Source organism: Euprymna scolopes, chromosome 21 (genome assembly GCF_053919585.1).
Source record: "Euprymna scolopes isolate OS-2025 chromosome 21, ASM5391958v1, whole genome shotgun sequence".
In the NCBI taxonomy this organism is placed as follows: domain Eukaryota; kingdom Metazoa; phylum Mollusca; class Cephalopoda; order Sepiida; family Sepiolidae; genus Euprymna; species Euprymna scolopes.
This window is the reverse complement of record NC_136502.1, coordinates 101,111,669-101,132,328: the sequence shown is the minus strand read 5'-3', so window position 1 is coordinate 101,132,328 and position 20,660 is coordinate 101,111,669. Positions and strand designations below refer to the sequence as shown.

Sequence of the window (20,660 nt, the reverse complement as noted above, 5' to 3'; positions counted from 1 at the left end):
GCCGACGAAAGTCATTTAGCAGCAAAAACGCACATGAACCTACCGATAAGAAATATAAGAATGAAAAACCCATATTGGAATCCTTCAACCAAGTTATAGAAACTTAAAATCTAAGAAAAAATAATTAATAAAACCTGAAAAAAAAAATAATAAAACCTAAATAAATAAAATAAAATAAAACTAATATTGAAACAGATTAGTAAATGTGTCAACATACAACTATTATATATATATATAGAAATCTAAACAAAAAATAAAAAAGAAGGAAGGAAGGAAGGAAGGAAAACGGACGGATAGAGAGTATTATTATTATTATTATTATTTTTAGTAGTAGTAGTAGTAGTAGTAGTAGTAGTAGAAGTAGTAGTAGTCTTGGCTTTACTACAATTGTTCTTATGTTTGTCAACGGGTTAAGGTTGTTTAGTTGTAAGAAAATAGCCACAGTATAGTTGTAATAAAGAATAGTTGCAAAACACCCCCACTCTTCCCATGGTAAATAATAATTTCGAAATAATAACGTTAATATTTCAGTACGCAGGTAAAATCTGCAAAAGAAGCGATTTGTGATTATTTTTTACGTTGTTATGGGCACATTCGCAACCAGATGTCGTAAACCGGAAAGTAGGTTATATCACTCGTTACAAGGTCATTTGAGTTTTATATATATATATACATATATATATATATATATATATATATATATATATGAACAAATGATTAATAAAACATGTTAAAAGACATTTTGAAAAAGAGTTAAAAACATATTTAATTTTAAAAAAAGAAAGCACAAGATAAGTGGATAGTCCTTAATCCGCGGAGTTTCGAAGAAATACTCTCCTTCTCATCAGAGGGCAGGAATTAGCAAAATGCAGGATCGGATTTTGCATATAAAAGTATTTAATGAAACTACAAGTAAGTCACAGATCTTACTTGGTTAAAAAAGGGTGAGGTAAGGGGAATAGGAGGTAAAAGAAAAATGATAAAAAGATTTCACATGAATGGATAGTCCGGTGAAGGGTAAAATTATATGTATATATATATATATATATATATATATATATATATATATATATATATATATATATATGTATGTATGTATATATTATTTATTTATTTATTTATTTTTACATTTTCACCCCAAACAAGGCACATTGCCACTTTGATGTAGGGGGCTACTATCAGGGACATAAGCTACAGGGGTACGATGTGGAGAGTTGGACAGCAAGATGTCGGTTCACGTTATACTTGAACTTCTGCATGTCAGTACAGTTGGGGAAGCAGGAACCTGGAAGGGAATTCCAAAGTCTAGCGGTTCTGTGGAAGAAACTACTGGAGTAGAAGGCTCTCTTACATCTAGGGATCTCAACTGTGAAGGAGTATATATATATATATATATATATATATATATATATATATATATATATATATATATATATATATATATATACTAGCAAAAGTACCCGTCGTTGACTGGGTTCAAAAACAGCCTACAGAAAATGGACTGTGATTTATGAAAGTATGATAGGTTATGAAAAGGAAGGTTTGTAAAGAGATAGCTTCGAATTTAGGGGTATCAAAACCAAAGCAAAATATGATGAAAGTAAAAATAAAATAGATAAACCCCATAATTTATTATACCATACCTGTTCACACTGAAATACTTATCACAATATTCTGTGTATCTATATTATCTATATATCTTGTTAAACTTTGTGGCATATTTCCATTCTATGGAGGTCAGGCGCGAACGAACACCTCATAATTTTATTATACCATATTTCTTCAAACTGAAACATAATTATCAAAGTATACTTACGCAGATAGATATGAAAAGTCTTTATTACCGTTTGTGCCTATTTCCATTCTATGGAGGCCAGGCGCGAACGCAGACCCCACAATTTTTTTTATACCATCCCTATTTAAGTTAAAACATACTTATCAAAATATTATTATGTACATCTATATGAAAAACACTTGTAAACGTTTGTTTTTTTAATTTTTAATTTTTTATTTTCATACTTTGTGGACCAGGCGCGTACGCAGACCCCACAATTTTAATGAATCATCATTATGCCATATCAAACATACCCATTCCTGTGTCTGGATACATCTTCTATCATTATATGTGATCAGTTTTCTATAATAGTCAATCGTATAGGAGCCTATTCGTGACCAGATACACACGGTATTTATTTGCTCCCCCACCGAGCAAATTAGGCACAAGGCCGATTTTTAATGTGAGGAGTGAAGGGGAAATGGGGACCAACTCCCTCGGGGAGTAGGGGAGCTGGATAGTGACAATTGGTATGAAGGGTTGCCCCTACATTGACCAAGGTCTTATACGGGGTTGCCCCCACATATGTTCTTTGCTTGCAGTATCCTCCGGAACAGATGGTATTTATTTGCTTCCCCACCGAGCAAATTAGGCACAAGGCCAATTTTTAATGTGAGGAGTGAAGGGAGGGGGAAGGGGAAAAGGGGACCAGCTCCCGAGAGGTGGGAAATGGGAGCTGGTTAAAGGTCAGGCATGTGGGGTTGCCCCCACATCTGGTCTATGCTAGTCATAGCTAGTCATAGCTTGCAGCATCTGCCGGAACAGATACTACACTTTGATCTTGGCCCGAAGGCCACCGAGGTGGCCTAGTCGTGACCAGGCACACACACACACACACACATATATATATATATATATATATATATATATATATATATATATATATATATATATATATATATATATATAAGGTGAACGCCCGTGTGTGTGCCTGGTCACGATATATATATATATATATATATATATATATATATATATATATATATATATATATATATATATATATATATATATATATATACGTTTAAATATGATATTTTAATATTTTCATTTATGTAATTTTGTATTTATTATCATAGAGCCAATTCTCTATTGATTATGATATTGTACCCGATGTATAGTAGTAAAAGATTAAGAGAGAGAGAGAGATAAAGAGAGAGAAGGGTTGATAATATAAAATATTTGTTTGTTTGAAACTAATCTACACAATCCATTTTCCTTTTTTTATGAAACGTGTGCACACAACACGATAAACACACACTCGACTCTAAAGGCTAGACATGTCGTCTTTCAACGTTAAATGACAACAGAAACGACTGACTGGTAAAAAAAAAAAGTACGATTAATAAAACATATCTTAAAAATGATCAGATTTGTTAAAAAATACTCGAAGCCATAATTTTAGAACTTGCATATTGCAGCACATAGGCTAAAACAAAAACAAAAACAAATAAAAACAACAAAAATAACACAGAGAAAACACGTTATATTAAAAAACAAAAACATAGATATTATTGATGATATTTGTTGTCGCTAAGCAAGCGAAATTAACAAATGGGATATTAAATATAAAATAAAATTTATATATCGGCAGTAGAGTGAAAAGCATATCTTATTTTTCTTTTATTAATATTATTGGAATTTTTTCCCTTTTTCCCCTTGTACACATTTTTGTGAATTATTCCATGGATTTCTGCCTTTGGATTATTTTGGACCATTTTCCAATACGGGATTTCCTTGAATTTTACTTGTGCAAATGGAAATTCAATTAACTTTCTTGAAGTTATGTATTTGGATTTTACCGTCACTGGATTATTTATCTTCCACCAGACTATCCATTCATGTGTACTCACCTTTTTCTTCACCATATTCCCTCTGCTTCACTTTTTTTGTTTTCAAGTAAGATCTTTGACTTACTTGTTGTTTCATCAAATACTTTTGCATGCAAAATCCGATCCTGCATTTTGCTAATTCCTACCCTCTGATGAGAAGGATAGTATTTCTTCGAAACTCAGCGGATTAAGGACTATCCACTTATCAAGTGTTTCCTTTTCAGATTAAATATGTTTTTAACTCATTTCAAAGTGTTTTTTAACATGTTTTATTAACTGTTTGCTCGTACATATATATATATATATATATATATATATATATATATATATATATATATATATATATACTAGCAGTTCTGCCCGGCTTTGCTCAGGTCCTATGTACTTTTCATAACTTCATGTGCATATGTATATATTAAAAAGTGTGAATATGTACGGTAATGTCTTTCTATATAATAGCCTTCCTTTATTACCATAGAGAAAAGTTGGTACAGACCGCAGACGTTAATTTTTTTAACTTTGACTCAAATTTTTCCCCCTTAACATTTTTATTTTTGGGGTCAAATCAAATTAAAATGTTTGATATTCAAGTAATCTACATCTAAAATTTCAAGTTTTTAGACCCAAAATTGGCGGAGGAGTTTGGTAGAGTCTGCAAAGGTCAACTCTGTAAACTTTGACCTCTTGCCAACCAAATTTTCGCCCAAAAACTGATTTAAAGGCTTGCTGCATGTCTGAATTCCCTTTTACGTAAAATTTAAATGTTTAGACCCAAAATTAGCTTTATAATTTGCTAGAGACCGCAAAGGTAAAATCTTTGGAACTTTGACCCCTTAGAAGCCAAGTTTTCAGCAAAGACAAAAAGAAAAAAAAAACAATTAAAAATCTTGCACTATGTCTGAATACACTTTATGTAAAATTTCAAATCTTTAGACCATAAATTGACTGATCAATTTGTTAAGAGACCGCAGAAGACAATTTTTTAAAAACTTTAACCCCAATTGACAGACCTCTTAACATTTATTTTTTGGGCTCAAATTAAATTATAAAGTTAGATCCATGTCCAAGTAACCTATATCTAAAATTTAAAGTGTTTAGACCTAAAATTCGCGGAGGAGTTTGGTAGAGTTGTCAAATGTCATATCTTTGTACTTTGACCCCTTAACGGCCAAATTTCTGGCCAAAAACCGATTAAAAAGATTTTTTCAAATCTCAATACCCCTTATGTCAAATCTCGAGTCTGTATATCGAAAATTGACAGAGTAATTTGGTAGGGAAATGTACACATACACACACACACACACACACACACACACACATTTTCACTTTTATAGATACTAGCATTTCAGCCTGGCGTTGCCCGGGTATTTGGAGGTGTATGGTGAGCAAAAAAAAAAAAAAAAGTGGTAGTAGGAAGGCAGGCTCGAACCGTACCGCAAAGGAGGAAAAGAACGGGGTAAAAACCTGACGTCTTTGCTGTTACGACCACTGCCAAACCGGAAGTGACGTAGGTTTAAATTAAGGCTAGATAATCGAAAGGAGAAGATGACTTTTCCCCACCTTCTATAGGGCACTAAAAGTGACGTTTCCCTTGGACGTTGGGGAGCTGGCGCGAGACAGACGGCTTACGTCCGACCTGCTCACGGGCAGTCTCGGTCAGACCTTTGACGTCCTTACTCCCGAGGACTACAGACCCTTAGTTGACGAATACTTCTAGTTAGGGAAACATGGCTACGAGCTTGAACCTAGCTAGCTTAAATGTGAGGGGCATGAGATCCCGAAGCAAGGCTTCTTGCGTGCTGAGGGATCTTGTGGCCCTTGAGGTAGATGTAGCTGCACTGCAGGAGACCCACTTTGTTGAGGCCGGGGATTGCATTGTGCTGGTGGACAACTTTGACGTTTATTCAGCATATGGCAATCACCGTAGCTGTGGGGTTTCTGTTCTAGTTAGTCTCACCCTGCCGGCGGGGGTTACCGTTGTTCACGCGGACGCTCATAGGAGGCTGATCGTTGTTGATGTTGCTGTTAAAAGCGGCGCGTTCCGAATTGTGGCAGTTTATGCGCCCAACATCCAAAGCGAGAGGGTTTCCTTTTTTCAGCGGGTGGAGGTATTTCTCTCTTCGGGTCCGGAGCGGGTAGTTTTAATGGGGGACTGGAATTCCATCCTGGACCCCAATATAGATAAGGTCGAGGGGGTTTAGTGGGTCGGATCGGTGTGATAGCAACCTGTCTGATCTGATGGCCTTGTGCGATCTGGTCGACAGGTTCCGTCTGGATCACCCCGGGAAGGAGATGTGGATGTGGCACAGTATTATGGCCCACTGTCCAAGTACATACTTGGACAGAATGTTAATTAGAAGGGGTGGCATAGATTTTCTATCTTGTCCCATGTTCCACTGGCTAGGTCATTCAGATCACAAACTCGTGTTGGCCCGTTTGAAATTAGGTAATAGGCCTAGGTTGGCTGGCTACTGGAAGTTGAACGTCTCCTTGTTGGAGTTGGACGACTTCCGGAAGCAGCTGACGTCACTAATTCAGAGGGAGTCAGTGGGGGCGGTTACCGGGAGTAGCTGATGGGTTAAGCTTAAGACTACTATTAGGCTCTTTTGTTTCCAATATAGCCAACGCCTCGCATTAACTAGGGCGTGGACCAAAAGGCACCTAGATGATAGACTGACCTGGGCGGTGGCAGGGGGGGGGGACTCCCTAGAAGTAGCTCTAGTAAAGGAGGATCTTAATCGCTTGGCTAGCAAGCGATATGCAACATATGTGTTTCCGCTGATCCTTTACCGTTTGTCTGTTCTTCCCCTGCCTGCGGACCACTGTATGGCTTTAGAGCACCTCCCATTTAAACTTCTGTGGAAGGGAGGAAAGCCATATGTCTGTAGACAGGTCTGTACGCAGAAACTTGGCGAGGGAGGCTTAGGAATGCCTGACCTACAAAGTCATAAGCACGCCAAAAGATTGACATTCTTGAGTCGGACACTGTTAGAGGAAACGCATTGGGTTCCAGTCGTGGAGCAAGCCTTTCCACGGCTCATATCCGACCCCGCCGCTGAAGGTCGAAGAAGAAGACTAGCGGGGGAATCATGTTTCCTTACCAAATGCCGAGCCGCTCTTAGGGCATTGCCAGGGTCCAGTGACCTTGCACGGTCTAGGAGGAGGCTATATGAGGAATTAGTGGTGGGTACCGCGAAAGATCCGCTGGAGGAGCGGCTGCATCTGTCGAGGGGGGAAGTTCTCTTGCTTTAGAGTTGGGAGCCTGCCAGTAGCTATCTGAATATTTCCGAGTTTTCCATCACGTGGAGGCTAGTCCAGGATTTGCTGCCACTCTTTGGCAAACTATCCAGGGATTTCAGGGACAAAGATTACTATTTTCCCCCGTGCCCATGCTGCAACGACAAAGAGGAGGAGGAGACGAGAGAACATGCATACTTTCTTTGCAGTGGAGTGCGGAGTCTCTGGGAGTATGTCGGAGAGGTAACAGCTCGCATCGACCCTGAGCGGTTGGTGCCACTTGATTTAGCGTACGTTGTCGACAATGTGGACTCGCCGTTTGCCAGGGAGAAACGGGCGGTGTTTCTAGCAATTTTAGCTGTAGCTAAATTAGTGACATGGGTTTCACGTCTGGGCATTGTCTATGAGGGGCAATCTGTTTTGGATCACGATCTGGTTGTTTATTTTAAGCATCATCTTAAAGTGAAGATCAGATGTGATTGGGAAAGATTGAACCACATAGACTTTGATAGGAGATGGGTGCACAACGCTAGCTTGTGCATCCGACGAGGAGCTAGTTTCAAGTCCGTGTTTCCACCCTAGTGGTATTGGTTCTGAGGTGCTGGGGTTTTTTCTTTCTCAGAAACCAGCCGTTTGGTTAAACAAAGTTCACTTTGGAATCATAGGTAGATGTTAAACAGTTAGGCTTTGTAACCACGAAGAGTGGAAAGAATGTGCTTTATTAGGGCCTAGACTAGGGTGCGTATGAGTGTCGATCCCGTTCCCGAGCTTTTTATTTTTGTAGCTGACACTAGGAGAGCTTCCAAAGATGCCCAGTCCACCTGTTTGTTTTGTCCCCGGTCCAGTTTTACCCATTACGTACTACATCTTGGAAGACGCCGTCTGGGGAGGGGACCGGAAGACAGTGGGAGTTCTATTCGATGATCAGCAGCGTAGGAAGGGAGGGCCCCCTTACTAACCCGCCCCCATAGGCATTTTGTTCAGTTGTTTTATTTTTCTTTCTTTTTGGGTGTTTATTAGTTTGCCCCCTTCCCCATCATCTCACCCCATCAATAAAATTTAAAAAAAACAAAAAAAAGTCTAGCATAGTTCTTAGTAATGACCCGGTTATTTCCCCAACCCCGCTTACTGGCCCTTGTGCCTAAGCTCTTTAAGGCCTTGGCAGTAGATAATGCCAAGGCTGGGGCCGAAAGGCTAAATAATTTCAGCCTTCTGGCCGGGATCAAAGTGTAGTATCTGTTCCGGCAGATGCTGCACTTAAGATAATTTGTACCAGTCAATGGAGGGGAAACCCTCTATACTGGGACAATTATTATTTTTGGTAACCAGAGTGCCCCCTTTTTGCCTACTTTTAGGGGAGCTGGTTTTTACCTCACATTAAAAACGGCCTTGTGCCTAATTTGCTCAGTGGGGGAGCAAATAAATACCATCTGTTCCGGCAGATACTGCAAGCTGTGACTAGCTATGACTAGCAAAGACCAGATGTGGGGGAAACCCCACATGTCTGACCTTTAACCAGCTCCCATTTCCCACCTCTCGGGAGCTGGTCCTCCTTTCCCCTTCCCCCTCCCTTCACTCCTCACATTAAAAATCGGCCTTGTGCCTAATTTGCTCGGTGGGGGAGCAAATAAATACCATCTGTTCCGGCAGATACTGCAAGCTATGACTGGCTATGACTAGCTATGACTAGCAAAGACCGAATGTGGGGGAAACCCCACATGCCTGACCATTAACCAGCTCCCATTTCCCACCTCTCGGGAGCTGGTCCCCTTTTCTCCTTCCCCCTCCCTTCACTCCTCACATTAAAAATCGGCCTTGTGCCTAATTTGCTCGGTGGGGGAGCAAATAAATACCATCTGTTCCGGCAGATACTGCAAGCAAAGACCATATATGGGGGCAACCCCACATATAAGACCTTGGTCAATGTAGGGGCAACCCTTCATACCAATTGTCACTATCCAGCTCCCCTACTCCCCGGGTAGTTGGTCCCCATTTCCCCTTCACTCCTCACTTTAAAAATCGGCCTTGTGCCTAATTTTCTCAGTGGGGGAGCAAATAAATACCTCAAAGTGTAGTATCTGTCGGAACAGATACTGCAAGTAAAGACCGTGGAGGTAACTCCACATATCAGACCTTGATCAATGTAGGGGCAACACTTCATACCAACAGTTCCTATCCAGCTCCCATTTCCCACCTCTCGGGAGCTGGTCCCTCTTTTCCCTCCCCCTCCCTCTCTCTCTACGTTAAAAAAACGGCCTTGTGCCTAATTTGCTCAGTGGGGAAGCAAATAAATACAATCTGTTCCGACAGATACTGCAAGCAAAGACCATATGTGGGGGCGACTCCACATATAAGACATTGGTCAATGAAGGGGCAACCCTTCATACCAATTGTCACTATCCAGCTCCCCTACTCCCCGGGGAGTTGGTCCCCATTTCCCCTTCACTCCTCACATTAAAAATCGGTCTTGTGCCTAATTTGCTCTGTGGGGAAGCAAATAAATACCAACCCTTCATACCAATTGTCACTATCCAGCTCCCCTACTCCCCGGGGAGTTGGTCCCCATTTCCCTTTCACTCCTCACATTAAAAATCGGTCTTGTGCCTAATTTGCTCTGTGGGGAAGCAAATAAATACCAACCCTTCATACCAATTGTCACTATCCAGCTCCCCTACTCCCCGGGGAATTATTCCCCATTTTCCCTTCACTCCTCACATTAAAAATCGGCCTTGTGCCTAATTTGCTCGGTGGGGAAGCAAATAAATACCTTGCCTTTTTTTCTGTTGTTCTTGGCCTTCGGGCCGGGATCAAAGTGTAGTATCTTTCCGGCAGATACTGCAGCTATGACTAGCTATGACTAGCAAAGACCAGATGTGGGGGCAACCCCACATGCCTGACCTTTAACCAGCTCCCATTTCCCACCTCTCCGGAGCTGGTCCCCTTTTTCCCTTCCCCCTCCCTTCACTCCTCACATTAAAAATCGGCCTTGTGCCTAATTTGCTCGGTGGGGGAGCAAATAAATACCATCTGTTCCGGCAGATACTGCAAGCAAAGACCAGATGTGGGGGCAACCCCACATACCTGATCTTTAACCAGCTCCCATTTCCCACCTCTCGGGAGCTGGTCCCCTTTTTCCCTTCCCCCTCCCTTCACTCCTCACATTAAAAATTGGCCTTGTGCCTAATTTGCTCGGTGGGGGAGCAAATAAATACAATCTGTTCTGCAGATGCTGCACTTAAGATAATTTGTACCAGTCAATGGAGGGGAAACCCTCTATACTGGGACAATTATCATTTTTGGTAACCAGAGTGCCCTGTTTTTTGCCTACTTTTAGGGGAGCTGGTTTTTACCCCACATTAAAAACGGCCTTGTGCCTAATTTGCTTTGGCGGGGAAGCAATAAATGCATTAAATAAACAGAAAAAAGGGTTTTTAATATCAACACACACACACACACACACACACGCACAAAATATAGGTGTAAAGCTATATTATTTATATATTTACATTCTTATTTACTCATAATCTCTTTATATTTATTAGTCTTTAAAATATGTATAAAAATTAAAAAGCATTATAAAGATATACACGAGATTTTTGATACATTATACATTAATATAGTTTTGTATTTCCTATATTAATCTACTTTGATTAGTTTTATATGATTTAGATGCATCAGGATATTGAGCAAATGTTTTTTAAAACTTTTTAAATGTTCTACTTCTATCACCACCTTGGTTAATAATTCTTAGACTCGAGACTGGAGGTCTAAAATCTATATAATACCTACACACACTAGTATTGCATCCTTTTGGGAATCATCAGTGCAGGGTGTCACGATTAACACTAGTTGATAGATTCGAACCCGGCAACAGAAGCCACCTGGTTTCATTAGCAAGGACCTAATCCATTCGGATACTGTTAACCGCGAGAGATGCTGTGGAATTTAAAAATTTATTTTTTTAAATGTTTATTTTAAGGTCTGTCAGAGTGATCTAATCGTTATATGATGATCTGCACACCCACACCCATATCTATCTATATATATATGTATGTGTTAAAAATAATAATACGAAATATTATTGCGATTATTGCTTTTCGTAGAATTCTAAGTAGTTTATTTCCTTATTTATCAAATGCAATTTTTTTATGTAAGGTTTAACTTTTTTTTTAGTAATTATGCAATTTTTTATATAAAAAAAGCAGTTACACATTTCTTTAATTCACTTGCTGAAGTTAGAAAACTAACTTAAGAAGTAATAATTTTAGTGATGTAGTCTCTCTAATTAAGTCCATTCTCTCCAATAAAACCGTGAATAAACTCAGCGAACGTGTCATTGCATCTTTCCTGCATCAGCAGTTTTATTAGTCTTAGCTTAGCAGACGAAACCATCGACAACCACTAGACAACGCAGCTATTCATGGAATGGCTACGACGAGAAACAGCATCTTTTATTTTCTACTAGCCTGAGTGTTCGCCGTTGCCTGGGTGTTTGGAGGTGTGTGTGGAGCAAAAAAAAAAAAAAAAAAGTAACATCTTTGCCGTTGCGTCCATCGCCAAATCTGTAGTGGCGAATGTTTAAATTAAGGCTAGTCAATCGAAAAGAGAAGATGACTTTCGAAAATATTGTCGAAAAAGCGACTCCTCCCTGTAGAAAATAGCCCAGTTGAGAGTGAAGGAATTAATGCTTTTAGCAAATTTTTCGATATTTGTCGTCCGAATGGTCAAGCTTCAAAACGATACCAATCTCGTGAAAATCTGTCGCCTCTGTCAAAAATTTTAGGCAGACATACATACATACATACATTTAAACAGACAGGCGAGATTTATATTATAGATTATTTAATGACAGCTTATCAGTGTAAACAAGTCAATAACGTTTTTGACGTAATATTTTTTTGCGTATAAAAATGCATTCTCCCTTTTATATATTAACGTTATTCTTTTAGTTTTCAAACACAATGAAAATCTAAACGAGAACCAATATAAAAAAATGTATAAGCGATTTTTGATAATCATAGTCCGTATTAATCACGGCCATTTTTGCACGTAACTACTTTATACGTTTATCCGTACGTAGGCACGTACGTATTCATCCAAATAGGTGTCTTAATAAATTAGCATAAGTGTAGATATAACTATGTATGTAAGTATGTACATGTGGTGGTGTCTCTTAAAGATCGCACTGCCTAATTACAGCGGATGCCATGCAAAGGCGAATATCAATCATCAATACAATAGCTAATCTGTATTCACGTAGGATTTGCAGCCAAGTCTCTAGATAGGATTGTGTAATAGCGAGGCATTCTAAAACAAGACATTCTCAATAACTTAATATGAATAGTCTCGTCTGATATTCGCTATTTGCGGTATAAAGCGCCAATCACTAGATGACCTTAAGTGTCACCGGAAATGCCGTTGCCGACAGGGCTCTTATATCAAAGAAATGTTCGCACCTGCATATGAGTTTACTTTCCACTATCTATCTATCTATCTATCTATCTATCTATCTATCTATCTATCTATCTATCTATCTATACACTGTAATATCTATCTATCTATCTATCTGTTTATCTATCTATCTATTAATCTATCTACCTATCTACCTATCTATACACTCTAATCTATCTATCTATCTATCTATCTATCTATCTATCTATCTATACACTGTAATATCTATCTATCTATCTATCTATACACTGTAATATCTATCTATCTATCTATCTATCTATACACTGTAATATCTATCTATCTGTCTCTCTATCTATATATCTATCTACCGATTTACCTATCTATACACTCTAATATCTATCTATCTATCTATCTATCTATCTATCTGTCTACCTATCTCTCTACATATTTTATATATATATTTTTTATATATATATATATATATATATATGTTTTTTTTTTATAAACCGGTCTCTCTCTATCTATCCATCTAACTATCTAAAGAAATAGAGGTACCGATATTTAATATTGGAAGTAATATAGCGAAGAAAATATGAACAAAAGCAGTGCCGTAAACCATTTTTTTAATACTAATCATTCCTATACTTACCTGATAATTTCCCCCATCCAGCAACTGTGCAAGGCCCGGAGAATGTTTCATCAACGCCAGGTAGTGGCAATGGCTTAATGCATCTCGTGAACTGAATTGAGTCAGAGAGGGTCAACACTGCAATATCATTCACTGAAAATAACAAAGAATTATTATTATTATTATTATTATTATTATTATTATTATTATTATTATTATTATTAATAATAATAATAATAATAATAATAATAATAATAATAATAATAATAATAATAATAATAATAATTGGAACCTTGAGGAGGCTTATTGGCAAATTGAAATATTTGATGACCTGTTTGAAAGCTCCTTGTAGGCCAATAATAATAATAATAATAATAATAATAATAATAATAATAATAATAATAATAATAATAAACCACCTGATGTACATGGACGATCTGAAACTTTTTGCAAGGACCGAAAAGGAGCTAGAGACACTAATTAACACTACCAGGATCTTCAGCCAAGATATTCAAATGGAATTTGGAATGGAAAAGTGCGCACTACTAGCTATAAGAAAGAAAAAACTGGAAACGACAGAAGGCATGGAACTACCCAACCAAACAGAAATGAGGACACTAGGAGAACAAGATGACTATAAATACTTGGGGGTTCTGGAAGCGGACACCATCAGAGCAACAGAAATGAAAGAGAAAATTGGAAAGGAATATCCCAGGAGAACAAGAAAACTCCTGGAAACGAAATTATATAGCAGAAACCTAATAAAAGGTATAAATACATGGGCAGTATCACTAGTAAGATACTCTGGACCGTTTATAGGATGGACAAAAGAAGAACTGAGACAACTCGACCGCAACCAACCAGGAAACTCATGACCATGCATAATGCACTAAACCCAAAGGACGATAATGACAAACTCTACGTGAAAAGGAAAGATGACGGGAGAGGACTGATCTGTATCGAAGACTATGTTAAGGACACATAAAAAGAACTAGAAAAATACATAACGACAAAACACTGAAAGGATAATTATGGCAGCAAGAGACACTAAAAAAAATAGAAAACAGAGAGACAAATGAAAAAACTAGAAAAGAGAAATGGGTAGAGAAACAACTCCAAGAATGACAAAAGATGAGAATAACGAAAACACCTGGACATGGCTGTGAAAAGATCATATAAACCGAGAAACTGAATCTCTAATAACTGCAGCACAAGATAACTCGATAAAAACAAACCATATCAAAGCAAGGATCGATAAAACACAAGAAAACAGCAAATGCAGACTCTGTGGACAAAGAGACTAAACGATAAACCATATAGTAAGTGAATGCAGCAAACTGGCCCCAAAGGAATGCAAAAACAGGCATGACCAAGTGGGGAGGGTGGTGCACTGGGAATTGTGCAAACGACTGCATTTTGAGCGTACAGACAAATGGTACACGCATAAACCCGCAACAGCACTAAAAAACGAGAACCACAAAATCCTATGGGACATGGACATGCAGACGTACAAACCCATCCAAGCAAGAAGACCAGATTTCGTAATATTAACAAGAAAGAAAAATCCTGTCAAATCGTAGACTTTGCTGTCCCAGCTGACCACAGAGTGAGTATGAAAGAAAAGAAGAAACGAAGCAAATACATAGAGCTAGCCAGAGAGTTAAAAGGGATTTGGATGATGAAGAAAATCAAAATAGTACCGATAATAGTAGGAGCACTAAGAACAATTCCGAGAAACTTTGAAAAAAGAATGTCAGAAATTGGAATCAGAGGAATAGCTGCAAAAATACAACGACTAACGATAATGAAAACGGATGAAATATTAAGGAAAACCCTTGAATGCGGAGAATAATACAAGAAGACAATATAACGAAGAAGCTTTACAGAGAATAAAGAACACCGAAGTTGCATATCAACAAGTTCTACACCCTATCCATACACCCCCCTCCATTGTTTCATCACCGTTCCTCCTAATAGAAAAGTGATACCAAAGAGCCGAGAAGGCTCAAGAAGGATTGAAAGACCGAGTAGTGAGCGCTGGTCAGACCTCGGCTGGACAAGCGCGAAGAGAACTGGAACCTTGGGGAAGCTTAGTACCACTCAAATTCCAGTATAAACTAATGGCCACTGCCAGCGAGAAATCAATTGTAAGCGGCTGTTGCGATGACGCAAATTCTTTTGCAAATGCTATCGAAGGAAATGAAGAGAGCTGGACGTCTGGGGAGACTTGTTGTCACTCAGCTTCCAGAGAACACCACAGGTTTCCAATCAGATCGTTTGTTGACTTGTGTGAAAGCTCCATGTGAGCCAATAATAATAATAATAATAATAATAATAATAATAATAATAATAATAATAATAATAATAATAATAATAATAATAATAATAAATTTCACAAAATTAAACTGACTTGGACATCATGAAACAGGTATGAAATCGTGTATAATTTATTGAATACATTACATTACTTAGTTTGGAATGACCGTCATTTTCCCGCTTAATTGTACTTAGAATTGTCAAGGACGGAATTGTCTGATGAGGTTATAGGGTAAATAAGCCGAACGTATGTGAAACCCGAAATAAAATAGTACCAGTTTAAATCCTAAAAGGCTGTCCAATTATATGGGAAACACTTTGGTCGTTGTCTCATCAGTAAAAGGCGTGCTTCTGAATGGATACTCATCGGACTTTCACCACCCAGATTTTTTTTTTAATTTGGGAAATTATCTGATAAAAAATAATCTAGACTATTCTTGAACTGGAGATAAGTATCTCAGCCATAATAAGGACTGCACCAAGAGAAGAGCGTGTCAAAATTACTGATAATTTTGCACACACATCGTATTAAAATGAAGACTGTTTGATATTCATTGCTGAAACTTGGTGGATAGGTTTAGTATAGACTGAAGTTTATTTGCACCAAAAGGAAGAAAGAATTGTGAATTTTATTACCGATACCATGAGTGACATTTGAGAGGGGAGATAATCCTACATTATATTAAGTTTCATACTTTGTAATCGTCGTATAGATGAGAAAATCAATTTCATTCACAAAAGAGACAAAACGGTTAGTTAACATCTACCCGCCTTGACATTTTTATGTGCCAACATCGCTAATCAATCGGTTCGAGTTTAAAGGTCAAGATTGAAAATACTAATAATACACAATTCGCGCATGCATGGAGTATTTTTGCCACGTCTGGGCTGGTGCATCTGCCGCTATTCTCTCCTTTTTTGGACAGGTCCAGAAAAGAGTCTCCAATCTAATAGACCCCGCACTATCGACCAAACTCCAACCTCTGTCACATCGCCCCAATATTGCATCCCTGTGCTTTTTTACAAGTACTTTAATGGAATATGTTTTGATGAACTCATAGAACTTGTGTCCCCCTCGACGTACATACGACTCACTAATCCGATAAGCAGCAAAATCCCACCCCTTTATAGTTGAGCTCCCTAGATGCCGGAAAGCCTTCTACTCTAATAGTTTCTTCTCACAAACAGTTGTGACTTTGGAATTCTCTTCCTGTTTCTTGCTTTCCTGATTGTACTAATATGTAGAAGTTTAAATATAATGCGAACAAACATCTGACGACACAACTTCACATACAGTCCTATGTAAAAATGATTCTAATTAGAAGCCTCTCGCGTTGAAGTGGCAATATGCCTTGCTTGGGATGAAAAAAGTAAAAACAGGTTCAACGGGAGCGACTGTCAAAGCTAATTACGTGGATATGATGGCTGCATCCAATAGAGGAAGCCTATGAAAACTCAACAAGGCCAAAACGTGTGAAAATTGTTTTGCAGTCTGTCTCTTCATTCACGTTGAAACACCTAATTTTAACAACATTTACCTTCCGGCCAAGATCACAGTGTAGTATATGTTCTGATGCTACACTTCATATTTCTGATATCGATCAGTGGAGGAGAAATCGTTCTAGACAGAAACATTTTTTTAATTTTTGGTTCTATCCAGAGTGTCCCTTTTTGGGGAGCTGGATTTTCTCGCATTAAAAACCGATCTTGTTTCTAAGTATGACCTCGTGGGGAGGCAAGTGAATAGGAACATTAAGCCTGGTCAATACTTAGACGGGTGATCATTTTTCAATATTAGGTACCTTTATTTTGGGAGTGAAATTGCCCGTAAGATCACTTTCCCAAATAAAATTTGTCCACCTACGGGGGCATTTCTTTTCCCTATAGATTTAAATGAAATAATAGAGTAGGCTAGATCCACAAGCATCGGTAGAGCAAAAAGAGTAAAAAAAAACAAAACTTGATAATAAAACCAATCCTCATTACAGCCTTGCTTCCAGTCTCTTTATAACTGAACCTAAAAGATTAAATCAGAAATACAGGTAATGATTGCGCAACCATTGCCTCATTATAAACTTCTAACTGTACAGTCCCACTTTAAGATGGTGCACATTAAAAAAAGAAAGAATGAGGATAGATAATCGAGAATAAAAAAGGACGGAGGATAAAATGATTGTATGCTTCTTTTTAACATTACTAATGAGGATGGATTTGTTTTAATTCTCAGGTCACATATCAGATCAGAGGCCAACAAGTGTCGGATAGTTATTTGGGAGTTGGGCGAAAATTTGAAGAACTCACATATGGTTCCACCGGCACGCACGTATTCGGGGTGGATTTTCCACTCTTTAACGTGAATACTCTTTGCGGGTTTCGTCTTGTCAATGGAGCCAAAATGGGCAGTAATGGCATGAAGGTTTCCGCTGAAATAGAAAACAAGTCATGTTGCAACAATAAGGCGACGCAAAGTATACACATTATGAATTTGTAGCAAAAGATCGTCGAGAAACATACATCACGCGTGTTTTATTCGACTTTGCCAACAAACCTCAACAAACGGCTAAAAATATCACTTCTAAATACAATATTTACTTCACAATATTTCATTGATGCATATACAGCCAACGTGGACGTTTGCTCACAAAAGATAAGGGAATAGCGACAGCAGTGCTAGACCTACGCCGGGCCAATATGCAAGTACGTGTCACAAAGTCGCATCGAGCGTTTCAAACAGTGGGGATCAAAGAACAAAGATATTGTCCCACCCACTTAAGGCTCAATCTCGTTCCTTTGATAATGCGAGCCACTGTAATCGCCGTTCTAAGCTAGAATGGATCTTCGAATTAGTTACTTCCTGTATCGCCAATATGTTTGTGAATGAGAGCATGTGTTCTGCGGTCCGTCTCAAAGAACATTTAGTGCTCTGGACAGTAAGATCCAAACAGGCACACGCGTGTTGGGATTACGTGTCTGGAAGGAGAAGGGAAAACTTTGATGGCGTCGTAGAAGTGAACTGTTGGGAGTCCTCAATAAAATTACCTGCAGAATTGTGGTTTTAGTGCGCGGGAAGCTAATCGGTTATTGTCCAGTGCGTGGTTCGTTACGTGCCATCACAACATTTGTAAAACGAAGGTGAAACATGGCGACGTCTGGGTGAGATGATGAAGTGAATGATCCTTTACTGCCTCCGATTATAATCACGTTGACACACCGGTTCCCGTCAGATCACCGAAGTTAAGCAACGTTGAGCCTGGTCATTACTAAAATTGGTGACTAATTTGGGAAGACCAGGTGCTGTATGTAGGAGGACGTCGACATATCCCTGCAAAAAGTTGCAAAAACCTAACGTCATCATCTCCCCTAACGGGGATATACATGCGACTGAGGGCCGCTTGTGAATTTCATACTCCCATGAAACTTCCTCCCTCAGAGGAAGCCGGTTAAACCCTGAATAGTGTTGATGCTGACTGCACACACACACACACACTCCGATTTTGTAGATATTTGTACGAAGATTATCCCAGGGCGATCCAATAAAGGGTGACTGGTGTATTAGTTGACAAGAGGCAGTGATGTCTTAGTCATCGGTGTTGTTGTAGAGAGCAATAGCTCCGTGGCAGAAGACGTAAGCTGGCTCCGATCAGTACAGGAAGAGAAACACATACGCTTGGCAGAGTTCGATGCTCTTCTGTAAGACGTAAATCTTGCATTGCAATGAAAGGGGAACACGATATACTTACAGACTTTGCATGTGTGCATCACTAGGTAGCTAATACATTGTCTGGACAGACAAGGGTGTGCATTAAATATTGATCAGATTACAACACTTCAAGAGTTGGTCTATGCCGCAGATCGATATTAGGCTTGTCAAATCTCAATATACACACCTCATGTGAAGTCTGTATACTTTGTGCGCTGCGACCGAAAAACGGGATATTCCTTAGATACAAACCATCTACCGATCTAGTGGGTACCCTGTACTTTGTGAAGTTGACAACACCAGGAATAACTAAAGCCGAATTGCGATCGGTGGTTAGGTATTGCAGTGAATGCCAGTCGGTTGATATAGCCCCATTGGACATTCAAGCGTTTAGTGACATGTCCAAAGAGAGCATCAACTGTACTATTAAAGTGAAGTACCAGACAGAAGCGGCCTTTCCGACGTTGCCATTTGTGTGATGTTGAGATCAGAAAGGAATGTGAAGGGCATGCGTGGAAGCACCCGAGAACGATTTTGCCCTCTTGCGGCGAATTGTGTTAAAAGCGGTTGTGGTGCTATTTGAGTTACAAGGAGTTAAAGGGCAGCGGCGAAGTGAGTTGCAGAGAAGTTTCGACATTTGATTTTTTTCTAACATTTTGGTATAATCGTGTTTGTAAATCTTGGAGGACCTAAGTGTGGGTAGCTTGGCTGAAAAAACTAGTGTTGGATTTCGAGGGTGGGGGATAACTGTCTTTGATCATTAAATGAGTTGACATGGGCGGCAAAATAAACCCAACAGAATCCAATTGTGAACTCTCGGTTGACATAACAAAGAACGGATTTTTATAAAAATTACTATTGACCGGAAGTCGAAATAACATGTCCAAAGCTTTTATAGTTGAAAATAATCGTCCATCCCTTCCTTATTTGTACTGAGAAATATATTGTTTTTAATGGGAATTGACAAAAAAGCTCTTAGAAGCATCTTTAAGAAAAGTTAACATTTTGAAAAACAAGAAAAAAAAAACACACACACACACACACACACACACACACACAAAAACAGACAAATTATCTTTCAAACAAGCTTAACATACAAATATTAAAAAAAAGAAATCATTCGATTATTTTTTAAACTTTACTTTTTTCTTGTTAATTTCAGATAGTAAAATATCCATCATCAGAGAACGAAAAAGTTTTTTTCTTTTTCATAAATAAAATGTCCATGTCTTGTATTGTGACATCGAGGCTCTGTACGCCTAAAAAGTTAAAAGTAAAAAGATTTAATTCACACCACAGTGTACAACATCATAATAACAACACGGTCCAAGGACATTTTACTTACGAAAACATAAAACCGTTCCCTTCACTGATGATGGATATTTTATTATCCGAAATTAATAAAGAAAAAGTCAAGTTAAAATAAATCGAAGGTTATATCGAGTGAAATTTTGTGAAAATTACATCCAAGAATAATCAAAATAATCCAAATTCCGTTCTAAATTTTTAGATGAGGATTCGTTATTCGTATTCTTTGAATTCGTCGGACTACTGCTCTCATCTTAAGTGTGATTTTCACATTTTGTAGATGGTATTAGTTCCTTGTTCTTACTGAGGATCTGTGACAGCTTACCTTCCGTTTTCAAAGTCGGATTCTTTTTTACTTTTTATTAAATCTGCCAACTTCTTGGAATATTCTGC

The 20,660-nt window shown here is 38.4% G+C and overlaps 1 protein-coding gene across 1 annotated transcript in view; it reads right to left on the bottom strand.

Annotated features, from left to right (window-relative positions):
- Nucleotides 1–20,660, bottom strand: part of LOC145243020 (chymotrypsin-1-like) — a 151,681-nt gene that overhangs the window by 116,242 nt on the left and 14,779 nt on the right. Inside the window, exons 3-4 of the mRNA XM_080106134.1 lie at nt 17,561–17,682; nt 12,965–13,096 (exon numbers count right to left, since the gene is read on the bottom strand). Of these exons, the coding sequence (XP_079962260.1) occupies nt 12,965–13,096; nt 17,561–17,682 (254 nt within the window). The remainder of the gene's footprint in view (nt 1–12,964; nt 13,097–17,560; nt 17,683–20,660) is intronic.